The following is a 12913-nucleotide window of genomic DNA, read 5'->3' as shown; positions in this document are numbered from 1 at the left end:
TGAATCATCAGTCGAGGAGACCCTAAGTCGACTGGCATTTTGTCACTTGAATTTCTGCATTTATCCGTGTCATTGTACAGAGAGCGACAGCATGACGGCTATAAAATTTACAAACCAAGTCTCAAAATGACCACAAACCACAAAACTAAGCAGATCTAAGCAGAGAAGAGTGATAGTTAATGGTGGGCAGTGTGACACTGGACAGCAGGGCAGCGGCTGCTCCGACACTCTCTGCTCAGGTGCTGACTGTCAGTAAAGTCAGCTAAACCACTTCTGAACCAGACGGAGATACAACCTCCTCTACTGCCATCCACTGTGATTGACTCTTTGGCTGACATCGCTGTCAGCAGACCAGCAGGAAAGACGCCCCATGGTGTGCTGGGATTTTAAAACTGAACCATGAGAAGGATGCACACTTTTACTTTCTCTGACTGTGTGGAAATCTGATGATTTCACATGATTTACAGATGAGGAAGAAGGTTTTAAAGCATTAAAACGTGAGGTGGGCTAAAACATGAGACTCAAATAGTCGTATCTTTGTAGTGAACACACAAATCTGACTTGACTGACAAAATTCTGAGTCGGGTACTGCCCCAGAGTCTACTTTTAAGTATCCACATGAAGCCTTGGGCAGTTGTTATTTAGCTTTGTATAGGCTAGTTAGATTTTAATCTAGCACATTTTTAAACCATGGTACCTGATAATCCCAGTGAGTTCTTGTTTTGGCTTTGAACACTTTTGTCACTTGATTGTTGAACTGTAATGTTATAACCTACAAACACACAGATGATAAAACAACCATGACAAATAAAAATAGATAAATGTAATGCTTTGGCAGTGTACAAATAATGCTACTTGTCCTGTCCACGCTGTAGTTTGACAAAGTCACTGTGGTCTCGACGCGCCCCTCCATCATAATGGATTTCAAATAAATGGGTTCCCTTATATGGTATTTCCTTGCTGAAGCTTCCTCCAGGAAGCCTCTCCTTGCTCCTCTGAGCAGCCGACTTCCTCGATGATTAAAGACTTGATCAATTTCTGGGTTAGGTGAAGATGAAGGATGGTGGAGATATAAAAGAAGAGAAATGATTATGGATGTAATAAACAAAGGATGGCAGCCTGTTAATTCAAATAAGAGCTGTACACTTTGCACTTCCACACATATTAGTGTGCATTAATAAATGAAGCTTATATCTCGTTATCTCTCTCTCTTTGCTGCATTTATATATTTTATTGGATCTAATGTTTCAAAGTTTGATCATTTAAAGGGCTGTCTTTTAAATGGTCTTCAGTTCTACAGCCATTGCCTTTACTGATGCAAGTATGTACGTGTTTGGCAAAAAGTGTTTCGTCTGTGACCACTTCACCAGAACTGCTGTACACACACACACACACACTCTCCCTGAATATGCAGTAGCAATGTCATTGCTGCAGCACAGAATATTACTCTCTGCTCAACCACTGACGGTTTGCCGTGGACTACCAACAAGTTCTCCAAATTAAACAACAGAATAAGTCGTTTGTAACTGCCCTCCAGAATGACACATAGAAGCGCTTTCTGATCTGATCCCTATCAGCAGGACGGCATCATTTGTCTGTGCCTTCCAAAAGTGTTACAAATCACTGTTGCAAAAATAGAACTGTCTTCTTCTTACACAACTATGGTTTGAATAAAAGAAAAACTAGGAAGGAGACAGCAGTGCGTAGGTGGGGGTATTTTTTTGTCTTTTTGGTTAGGTTTGGGCACAAAAACAACTTGGTTATGTTTAGGGAAAGATTTTGATGATGTAATTTTGCAGAAACACAACATGTGTAGCTGAGATTTTGGAGCTGTGCATGTTTCAGCCTCAACCCAGGCAAAGCTTTATTTATAAAGAGTAGGTGTGCTGAGTGCAAACACTGTTTTACTGGTCACACACTTACACACATTCACAGCTGGACCCAACCCAGTACAACCAGTCTGACCTGTTGGCCACTGACCAGCTCTGCTGGAACAGATTTAGGGTCCAGTGATTTTGCATAAGAGCACCTCTATGATGAGAATGGAGCACACTAATAGAGCAGCTACAGTAAAAAACACAACATCATCCCCTGCTGGCTTCCCACCTGCAAACACTGCCAGCTGTGTTGTGGGAATGCCTGCTGGGAGTTGCAGGGGTGGTCCACTCAGAGCTTCTCTACCACAGTTACAGCTGTATAAAGCATGTTTGTGTGTGTGTGCATCGTTGCATTAACATTCACAGTTGAAACACACTCATGCATTTAATCTCAACCTGGTATAACATATGCCATGTTATTATTTCTTATAAAAAATGCAACCAAAAGCAGAATGTGGTAACCAACACAAAATGTAACAACTGACTACATTATATGGACTTATTGCATACTGAGTTTTTTGTGTATACGCATGTTTCTGCGTGCAAACACGCCTGCAGGGGGGCTTCCAGCCGAGCCGGCCTCTGCTTTGCTTTTGTCTGATAGGTTCCGTTGCATTTTTTCTGGGCCAACCTCCCTCATCAAAGTGATTAAGCAATTACACTGATTGTGCCGATGCTCAGAAGAACGAGGGAAGGGCCCTCGAGTATTGAGTGCTAAATCTTTCTTGGAGATAATGGCTTAATTTGTGCCTAATCAAAATAAAGCCCGTTCTCTTAAATCTCCTACCTTCCTTCCTTCAGCAGTGGGTGGCTCTGGGAATTGAGAAGGTATCGTTGAGGAGGAAACCGATGGAGATGGAGGAGCCCTGCCAATGCCTTCTCAAACTTCTATCATTTCCGTACAGGTCTTATTGCATATACATGCATGTTATTATCAGGCAATGATGCTCCTCTGTCCCTTTCAAATGAAATAGTAAAAAAACATCTCAGAACCGATAAGGATAGAAGCTTCTAAAGATGCTGCATTCACCCAGCATGGATCCCAACTGGAAACAATCAAAGAGTTTGGAAATTAAATCAACATGCAGCTTGTCTCTCAGCACTGCTGTGGACATCAATAATGAAACAGGACTGTGGAGGGTCCACTGGATCACAGCAACAGAATTCTCTAAGTGTCATTTTCTTCTGTCTCACACACACACACACACACACACACACACACACACTCACACACACACAAACACACACACACACACACACACACACACACACACACACACACACACACACTCACACACACACAAACACACACACACACACACACACACACACACACACACACACACACACCTCATCATTTTCCCATTAGACCACTGCAAATATCAGGTCTTTCTCCATGTGCTGACATTTCTTTACCCGCTCATTTTCACCATGAAAGCCTGTCAGAGCGCACAGCAACACGCATCTTTAGGCACACTGGATTCAACATCAAAAATTAATCACAGCAGAACTCAAATCACAACCGTGACGGGGCGACAAGAATTGGGCCTGATGGGTCCTGCTGCACGACTCGTTCATGTGTATGTGTGTGTGTGTGTGTGTGTGTGTGTGTGTGTGTGTGTGTGTGTGCGCGCGTGTGGGTGAGGGAGGGTGAGGGAGGCAACATGAGGAGAAGTGATTAAGAACCAGAGAGGAGGGGGGTGGGGGGAGAGAAAGAGGGGAACTCACCCCGGGATGATATGTGAAGGAAGAGGCGGGGGTCTGCAGCTCGTATGGCCGCGGTGTATCGATCCTCGATCCCGGGCACCTGCGCCTTTTTCTCGGGTATGAGCCGGACCCTGAGCCGGCCCCCCTCTGCACCCAGCCACCACTCCAGAATAGTTGTGAGGTCCATTTCCAAGGTGAACACTGGGGCCTCCTCGTACACAGACAGCCCCCCGCATCCCGTCCTGACTATATCCTCTCCTATTTCCACCACAACTTGGTTCGATTTCCTGCTGGCTTTCGTCAAGCCCAATTTCAGAACTTTGGACAGCGGCCGCTTGAGGAAGAAAGGGAGCTGTCCATCAGTGGACGTGTTCCTCAGTGCAGAGTCCGTAGCGGACTTCGTGTCCACAAAAGTAGATATGGTTTTCTGCAAAGGTATGCAGTGCATTTGCAAGTTTGCATGCACCGTGTAACATCCGCTAAAAGTCTGGCAGTCTCCATTCAGGGGTCTCTTTATGAACTCCGCCAGGTAATAGCGCAACAGAGAAGGGACCGCAAAATCCACGGCCAGGGTTTTCCTCTTGATCCTGGAGTTTATGGTTTGGTTCAAGTCTCTTTTCCCCCCGGTTTCCCCGCTGCTGCCACCGCCGCTGTTGTTGTTGCTGAAGCCGGCGGTGGAGGGATCCATCCCCGCTGTGGTCCTCGGCGAGGCGCACTGCAGCCCAGCGAAAAATGCCGCAGAACAAACAAGCAAAAACAATATCCTGGTGTTCATGGTTAAATAATTTGAGTCTTTCGTTCAGGAGGAGCAGCCCTTAATCCCGCCGTTCACCGCTTCCTCTCTGCTCCTGTCACATATACGCAGCGCAAGATCACAAAGTGCGAATCGATGATCCTGCGGGTCTTGCGCCTCTCCGCCGGTGCGCACCCGTGGCGAGACGAGGGGGACTGGGTTTTTACATTTGTTTGCCACTGACTGTTGCTGTCCTTCCTTCTTCAAACGGAAAAAGTGCCATTTCCCCCCTCTCTGCTCCCCATACACGCAGACGAACACACACGCACCTTTAAGACAATGCCTTTTATCGCCGGCGCGAACCAAGCGAGTCGCGCTCCGGGACGCTGATTGATATGCCGGTCGGGTCCGCTCCGGTGGCTCTCAAAGACTCCCTGTCTCTTGGCACAGTTGTGACGGCGGTACAAGTGGTCTCTCTGTCAGCAGCGGGATGCAGCGTCTCACAACTAAACCCTGAATTCACAACGAGTTTGGAGAAGCGGAGCATCAATTAAAGTTTAAAATATAACCGGATCTTACAGTGTTGGCTAATGGAAAAGCCCGGCGGCGCTCTCTCAGGTTAATTGTCTGCTGAGGATTTCGGTGCTCATTTGTTCACAACTGGCAGCTGCGGTCGCCTCTGTCATACCAGCACATGCGGGAAAGTCGTTCACATGTCCGTTTGACGTCAATATAAGCCGTTTCTCTCTGAACACGACTCCCTGGCGAGGAAGCCCTGAGCAGTCAGGCAGGAGTCGTTACGGACGCTCTGAAGCGCCCTCAGCGCAGCCGTAATGGTGCCGGTGTCTTTATTGGAATTAGAAATGCCAGGAGGTGTAGCAGCACAGCTCCACAGTTTGTCTCTTGTGGTTTTTCAATGAATCACCGAGCCTTTGTGTGTCCGGAAATTGGATTGGATTAGTCGCACGTACTCTCCCGGTTGTGTGCAAATCAAATAGTTTCAGAGGGAGGCCATTTGGGTTGGAGCCCATTTGGCTTTGTTATATCTTACAGTGAGGAGGCCAATATGTCCTTAAAACATCGGAGGGGGGGGGGCTCTCTTGCCATCTTTTGTTCATTTGCCATCCAGACCTCCTTAATTGGGAATCAAGGGGTCAGTGTTTGGAGGCAGGACGGAAGAAATGCCAGAAAATGCTGCCCTGTATCCCCCTTCCTCACCTAAACACACATTACATATATTTCTCTCTCTCTCTCTCTCTCTCTCTCTCTCTCTCTCTTTCTCTCTCTCTCTCTCTATATATATATATAAATAAAAGTTGATCGGATAAGACCCCCGCTAGATGGCGTCAGCACATACTCATGATAGGCTAATTCACACTCTCCAGTTTCACTGACAAATCCATTAATGCTCTAATTGCTCTGGAATTTTTTACACTGTCTCATTACAGCCTTATCTGCAGAAGAGGATAAGGGCCCTATGTGAAAAATGTTTATGAGCTAAGGAATCTGAAGAGAATCCATACAATAAAACCCAAACACAAGCATAAGTTTTTCTGTTTTTTTACAAGGGGGTGTGGGGGTTTTGGAAACTCATCAAAAAATGTGTTTTTATCAGACATAAAAATTATTCCAATTACATCTTTGAAAAAGATCAGTACCCAATGTCTGCAGATACCCTGAGTTGGAATCACAATGAGGAGAGAAAGATCACTCCAACCCTTTGTACGTCTCTATGGCAAAATGTATAGTTGTAAAAGAGATAAAGAGATATCTTTCAATACAAGTGTCTTCAAATGAGCCATAACCTGAAGGCCACCATCTGTGTGACCAAACTAGGCCTTGGTTGGAGACTTTCTGATGAATTTGTAGGTGATGATCTTTTCTGTGTCTGTTCAGCTGAAGGTAAACTGGTTCACACTCAGATCTTTATTCTGTGGCAATGCAGCAGAGTAACAAACGTTTCAGCTGATGCCTTCTACAGTGTATTGTTACAGTGGCAGGTGCACATAATTTAACAAATCAAGCACTGTCATGGAAATGGAATGGCTGTGTGTCTCTGTGTGTGTCTGTGTGTATGTGTGTGTGTTTGTGTGTGTGTGTTTGAACTAAAAAATAACAATACAATAAATCTAAATTACTTCATAAAAAAAAAGAAAAGGAAAACACAACAAAGCTATCTGTTCAGCCGTGGTGGCTATCACTGCACATGCTGACCAACCAATTTTCAAATGAACAACTGATGCTGCCTTTGTAAATGTGAAAGTGCTCTGCACTGCAGCTGTGCTTTGACCCAGTGTGCCTTCATTATCACCAGATATACAGTGTTAGCGTGGGATGTAATCCCATATTCATTGTTATGGCTATTTCTAGTGGTTACAGCAGCCGTGGCCTGCTGATTGGACAACAGTTCTTCTTTAAGCCACTAGAATTTCAAAGGTGATTGTGGTTAATTATTAACATGAATAACTCAACTCAATTGTTACAGGACTGCACAATACAACCCCCTTGTTTCTCACTAATATAGCAAACATTAATAGCTATTTGCTATAAATGTATTATCTATAACAACTAAATTCTTCCTGATTGAGAAACAACTTGCTCAGTTGCTTAGGGGTCAATTGAGATGCACTGGTAGTGAGTGAATTATTAATATATTTATTATTGACTGATCACAGTCTTGTGCCTGCATAATTGCTTCCCAATAATGGAACTGTCCTTCACAGAGGCTATTCTTTGTCTCCATTCTCCTCTTCGCTTGCTTCCTTAATATGTACTCTATTGCCATGAATGGACAAGGCAGCATTGGTTTATTTGTGATGGGGTTTACACACACAGGTACATTTGTGTTCAACAGTGCTGAAGAGCTTGAAATTCACACTGTGTGAGCCTAACCCGCAGCTCTGACTGCATTATCATCAATTCCTTTTCTTGTTTTCTCCATTTTCATTTTCCCCTGCCGCACACGTCTGTTCCTCATGCAAATTCACATTCCTATAGGTACAAGATAAAAAACGGTCCAACAGATGAGTACGATATTCAGTCAGTTTGCATCTTCTGCTCTAACCTGTGGTGGAACAGCAGCAGAGAGCAGAAAATCCAACACAGAAGTGAAAAACTTTGTTTCTTTATTCATCATGCATTCCACCCAATATCTTACCACATTATTCAAGACAAGCTGTTTTATTCATAGTCGGGAAAGGTGAGGAGTCATAAATGGTGTGGGAGAGACTGAAGAAGGCCCGTATGGCGTGGGAGAGGGAGGGAGAAACAGTGACACTGACACTCTTCTCTATTTAATATCTAATCTGCAATGCTGTACTCACAAGTGGCGAGCCGTAGGCACAATGTTACATCGGCCTCTCCATTTCTATACATGACATTGTACATCAATACTGGAGATTCTACAAGGTAACTGCCTGAGTGGAGGTGAGCCTCTGCCACCAGAGATCTCAGCTTGCGTGTGGCTAAATGCAAGTTTGATCATTTGGGCGCAGAGGCAAATGAACTGTGGAAATGGTGTACCCATTCACTGAAACAAGACAATATCTGGAGTTATTAATAATAGATTAAACACATTGGTAATGTTAGACAAATTGATTTTTAACTGGCAAAACCCAAAGTCAAGCATTATAGCTTGAGTTACATTTTTCACACTAAATTGGTTTTGATGAACGGATATTTATGTGCATAATTGTGATCCAGATGAATTCATTTGGAGCACTGCAGACTAAAGAGAAAGCGATGGCTGAGGGATGTATAGGCTCAGACTTAGTGCACTTTGTTAACAGCCACTGCTATATTCTTGGAAATAGGCATACACTTTGAAAGCCATCTACCAGACCGCCAAGGCGAACTTAATTACTTTCTGATTGATCACTCATTTCCACTTTTCAGGCCTTATGGAGTAAAATGAACCAAAGTATCAATTACCCACAATGCCACTATAGCTTCGAGCACACTACCAGCTATAGTGTCCATTTTATCTGAACCGTGTTTGGTATCCAGCTCACAGGTCAGTGTGCGGCAAAAGGTCGGTGTGGGAGTGGTGGCGTGATAAATTGCAGACAGATAAGTTCTTACAAAAGACCCTTCCTCCCTCGAGCACCACTTTTCATGGCGCCTGGTAAACCTCATAAATCAGTAGCCGCTTCCCTACAAGTGGCGACCCTTTCAGCCAGCATCATCACGCTTCGTGGCCCGGTCCATCCACTTTCTGCACGTCTCATCAGTGTTCCAAACTTGGTCGCCGCAGAAGCAGAGATGGATTTTGTTTGATCACGGAAAAATAAAAATAAACAATCCCAACACGTTCCTCTAGAGTTGTCAATCCACCGCTCTTCCTCCTCTCTCACAACTTCACAACCAGTTTTATCTTTTGTCTGTTTTTGCTTTCGTGCATGCACAACACGCGTCTGCAATGATTGAGGAAGGAGCCGCAGAGTCTCACGCACCCGAGCCATGCATTTTACAACGCCGAGGCGACAGTCCCGCTCCTTTAGCAGTCCCACCTCATGACATTTTTCTCTTAGTTCCATAAATCAAACTCCCAGACCTGCCGAGTTGAAGAAAAGAAATAACGCTCTTGAAGAAAATAGGAAAAAAAGAGAGGCTTTTGCACAGAAAGTGTTCAAGATTTGGAGAGTTTCCTGTTGACAGCTGTAATAAGAGTTTGGGGCGGTCATCTCTTATGGTGCACGCTCACAGGTGCAGGGGGGTAAACTTTTGATAAGTGGCAATTCCCTGGGTAGTGGACTTGGAAAAATGTCACCCATTTAGCTCCAGTCCACTGAGCCCTCTACATGACCAGCACTCACATTAATCATAGCACTGCAAGGTTTGAGCCTGACTTTAGCCAGGTAGTTAGCATGTCACCAGCGATGCTGATTTACAGAAGGGCTTTTTATATCCCAAAAGCATAACTCTTAGTCTGATTTAGTTAACAAAAACAGAAGAACACATCCAGAACATATTGGGACAACAGTGTCAATTGGAGTGATGGGACAAATGACTAGACTCTGTCTGGCCTTTTCACCCACACAATGCGAGCAGTTTGACCTGCCAAATGTCAGATTATAACTTCCACGATTCCCTACATAACAGGGAATTTGATTCAGACAGCTATGAAAAGTGGCTACAGTTAGTTACTAATGGCACCCATTAGTCTTTATAAAGGTTGAGTTTGCATGCCAGCTTCTCCTTCTCATAAGGTGTAAAAACTGCCATGAATTTTTAGATTCATGCAAAGTGTATAATCTATAAAAAAAAAAGGTTGCAGGAGAACATGTGGTGCAGGGTGGGTGAAGTTGTGTTTTCATTGGGACTCTTTTGACCTGACAAGTTCTGCTCCAAGACTTTTCTGAACCGACTCGGCTGTTTGAAAATTCTCTTTACCTTCGCCACAGTGTGCTCATGTTAGCCAAACTCCATCTTCTGACTCTCAGACCGCTCCTCTGTCTGCCTCTAACCATATGGTAATGTGTACCCTCTGGTCCCGTGGTTATTTCCAATTACAGCTTATAAAGTGTACAGTGTTTCAAACTTAAATTGCATGAATGGAAATAAGCATTTAAAGAGGAACATTTACATGTCAAACTCATTCAGAGTACTAAGCATGTGTAAACAGTTGAATAATGTCTTCAGAGTCTCTGGAGTCTTTGTCAAGTCTGAGAGAATTACTCAAGAGACATCCCTTAAATAATCATGTTGTAGAATAGGAGACTACTCATTTTTCAGCATGAGTTATGCCCATACACCCAAGTGCCAGTTTATTACTGTAGGTGCACCTAGATAGACCTAATGCTGTCTAATACAACAGTGCAGCAATAAATCTGACCTTTATGAAGGTTATAATGTTCATTGCTGAAAGTGTTTCAGAGAGGTGTTGATTCAACTGTATGCTGATTTTGGAGGACGTATTTTGTGTTGCTGTTGAATTGCATTATAGAGTAGGCTAAATAACAAATACCGCTCTGTATAACACAACACAGAACAGGCTTGACTTTTCTCCCCTTGCATTAAATCATCTTTAAATGTTTGTATTTTATTTTATACCTCTGAATTATTCAGCTGTTCGGGCAGGGCCCCCAATAATAGTATATTTCTTGTAATGGCTAAATGAAGGTAGGCCCATTTGTCCATGTCCTTGTAGCCCCCCAACTTTTAGATGACCAATACAATTTAACAATGGTGGGATATATCTAGAAGGTTTAAGTCTCATCTCTCTTGTTATCAAAATATATATGAATATAATATTTTCTTTGAATGGATTTTGTTGATGAATTAATGATTGATGACAGCACTGATTCTAGATTAGACATTCAGATATTATCCCATTATAAAGTTGTTTTGGCAAATGTGTTTGCAGAAACGTCTATTTACACATCCAGCAGAAATGGAGCAATATAATCTTTCATTCGGAGTCGTGTTTCTGGCCACCTGATATGATTCACTCGCTTTTAGCTAGAAATATCTGGCTCTTAAATTCTCCACTACGTTCATCATAGTGTTTTCCATTTGATGCTGGCCATGTAACACAATGGATCTGAACTTTTCTACTGAAAACAGCTGCCTGCTACACCTCGAAGCAAGGCTGATGAGAGATGTGACAGTGAAAACAGTAAACAGTAAAACCAAACCAATGAGCTAAAAGTCACTAACATGCCCTGTAGAGCTGAGGGGAACTGCAGAGCAGGGTGATAATCCTCTGTGAGTTTGTCCCTTTTCACACAACAAGAAGTCATTCGCGTCATTGTTAATACAAATATGCTGATTAGTGCAGCTAGTTATGGCAGTGCGAAATATTTGAAACTGCACTTCCTGTTGGGAAATTAAACGAACATTTCCTGAGGGTGGTGGAGGGTGCATTGGGGTGACTTATTTCTAAAATCTATGTGAATGACATGTTCCTTTACCAGGCAGGTAAACCAGGAAGGGTCTAAAGAGCACTATCATCAGTTGCATTATGGGAAGTGTAGGGTTCATTGCTCTTGGAGCTTGAACCTACAGGGACATACAATTTGGATATCTGAGCCTATGCTGCATCAATTTTGACCTTCTCTTTTTTTAACCCTTTAAGGTACGCACCAAGAAAAAAGCAAAGGAAAAATTATTTCTTTGCATTTTTTATTCAATTATGATAACAATAACAACAATCAATAGTTTTTTTTAAATTAGACCCTACAGTATTTCAGATACAGTCCTCTACCAAACGGTTGAGACGTGTGTTCATAATAAAAGACTTTTCATTCAGAACAAGTCACATTAAGTGTAATTTCTTGACCAATATTACTCACTCACAAATATTTTTTGGTGGTCGTGCAACAGCACAAATGGGTTTTGACCTGTTGTGCAACTGCACTAATGATTTTGGTCAGGGGTGCAACAGCACTTATTTTGCCTTTGGCCACTCATTTCTGATGGTATGCTGCAAAGCATTCCTGCTTTGCATTCATACACAGGAATACATCACATTTCTGGCATTTCCATCTCGACACTCCCTTTGGACAGAGGTTGCATCGCCCCCGATTGTTAGATTGAAGTGGTGGACACTTGAGGGCAGTTTAGCACACATTTTGGCTCCCAAGAGGGCACTTGAGGGCAATTTAGCACACGTTTTGACTCCCAAGGGGGCGTTTTAGCACGCGTTTTGGCTCCCAAGATGGCACTTGAGGGCAGTTTAGCATACGTTTTGGCTCCCAAGGGGGCAGTTTAGCACGCATTTTGGCTCCCAAGGGGGCACTTGAGGGCAGTTTAGCATGTTTTGGCTCCCAAGGGCAGTTTAGCATGCAATTTGGCTCCCAAGGGGGCACTTTAGCATTTTGCTCCCAAGATGGCACTTTAGGGCAGTTTAGCACGCATTTTGGCTCCCAAAGGCCTTTTAGCACGCCTTTTGGCTCCCAAGATGGCACTTGAGGGCAGTTTAGCATGCGTTTTGACTCCCAAGATGGCACTTGAGGGCAGTTTAGCACGCGTTTTGGCTCCCAAGGGGGCACTTTAGCACGCATTTTGGCTCCCAAAAGGGCAGTTTAGCACGCGTTTTGGCTCCCAAAGGGCATTTTAGCACGCGTTTTGGCTCCCAAGAGGGCACTGAGGGCACTTTAGCACTTTTTCAACAATTGCCCCATAACATCAAATTAATCATTTGAACAACACTAACCCTTTTGTTCATTGTAAATAGCTCATTTTACCAATATTAGCTAGCTTCTACCTTTACCATAAATACATCTCAACCGTTTGGTAGAGCACTTTTAAAAATTATTTGACCCTTATAAGACTTATTTTTGTTGAATTAAGTTACATAATTCTGTTTAACAACTCCTCTGAAACGATAATATGTCAACAAAATAATATTACCTTTGAAAGTCCCGCCGATATGCGTCATCAAAGGACGGGTGAATTTTCGCTATGTCACTTCCTGTTTGAAGGAACGCTGAAAAGGCATACTGCTCACAGACACAGGGCCATGTAGTGGATTTTTTTAGCATTGCACAACTACACCAAAGGGTAGAGATGGCTCATTCAGGTTGAGTTAAGCTTGATGCATTTTTCAATTAAATATAGTGACTTAAAGTGTGGTCTACCAAATGGTTGAGTAGTA

General features: G+C 43.4%; 1 protein-coding gene across 2 annotated transcripts in view; it reads right to left on the bottom strand.

The window, feature by feature from the left end:
- Nucleotides 1–5340, bottom strand: part of alk (ALK receptor tyrosine kinase) — a 310223-nt gene extending 304883 nt beyond the window's left edge. For both annotated transcript variants that reach the window (XM_051395754.1, XM_051395755.1), the window contains exon 1: nt 3606–5340. In XM_051395754.1, coding sequence (XP_051251714.1) covers nt 3606–4359 — 754 coding nt within the window. In that variant the 5' untranslated portion in view covers nt 4360–5340. The remainder of the gene's footprint in view (nt 1–3605) is intronic.
- Between the last annotated feature and the right edge of the window lie 7573 nt (nt 5341–12913).

The sequence above is a fragment of the Dicentrarchus labrax genome, unplaced genomic scaffold (genome assembly GCF_905237075.1).
Source record: "Dicentrarchus labrax unplaced genomic scaffold, dlabrax2021, whole genome shotgun sequence".
In the NCBI taxonomy this organism is placed as follows: Eukaryota; Metazoa; Chordata; class Actinopteri; family Moronidae; genus Dicentrarchus; species Dicentrarchus labrax.
Note: the sequence above shows the minus strand (reverse complement) of the source record. Positions and strands in the feature narration are given on the sequence as shown.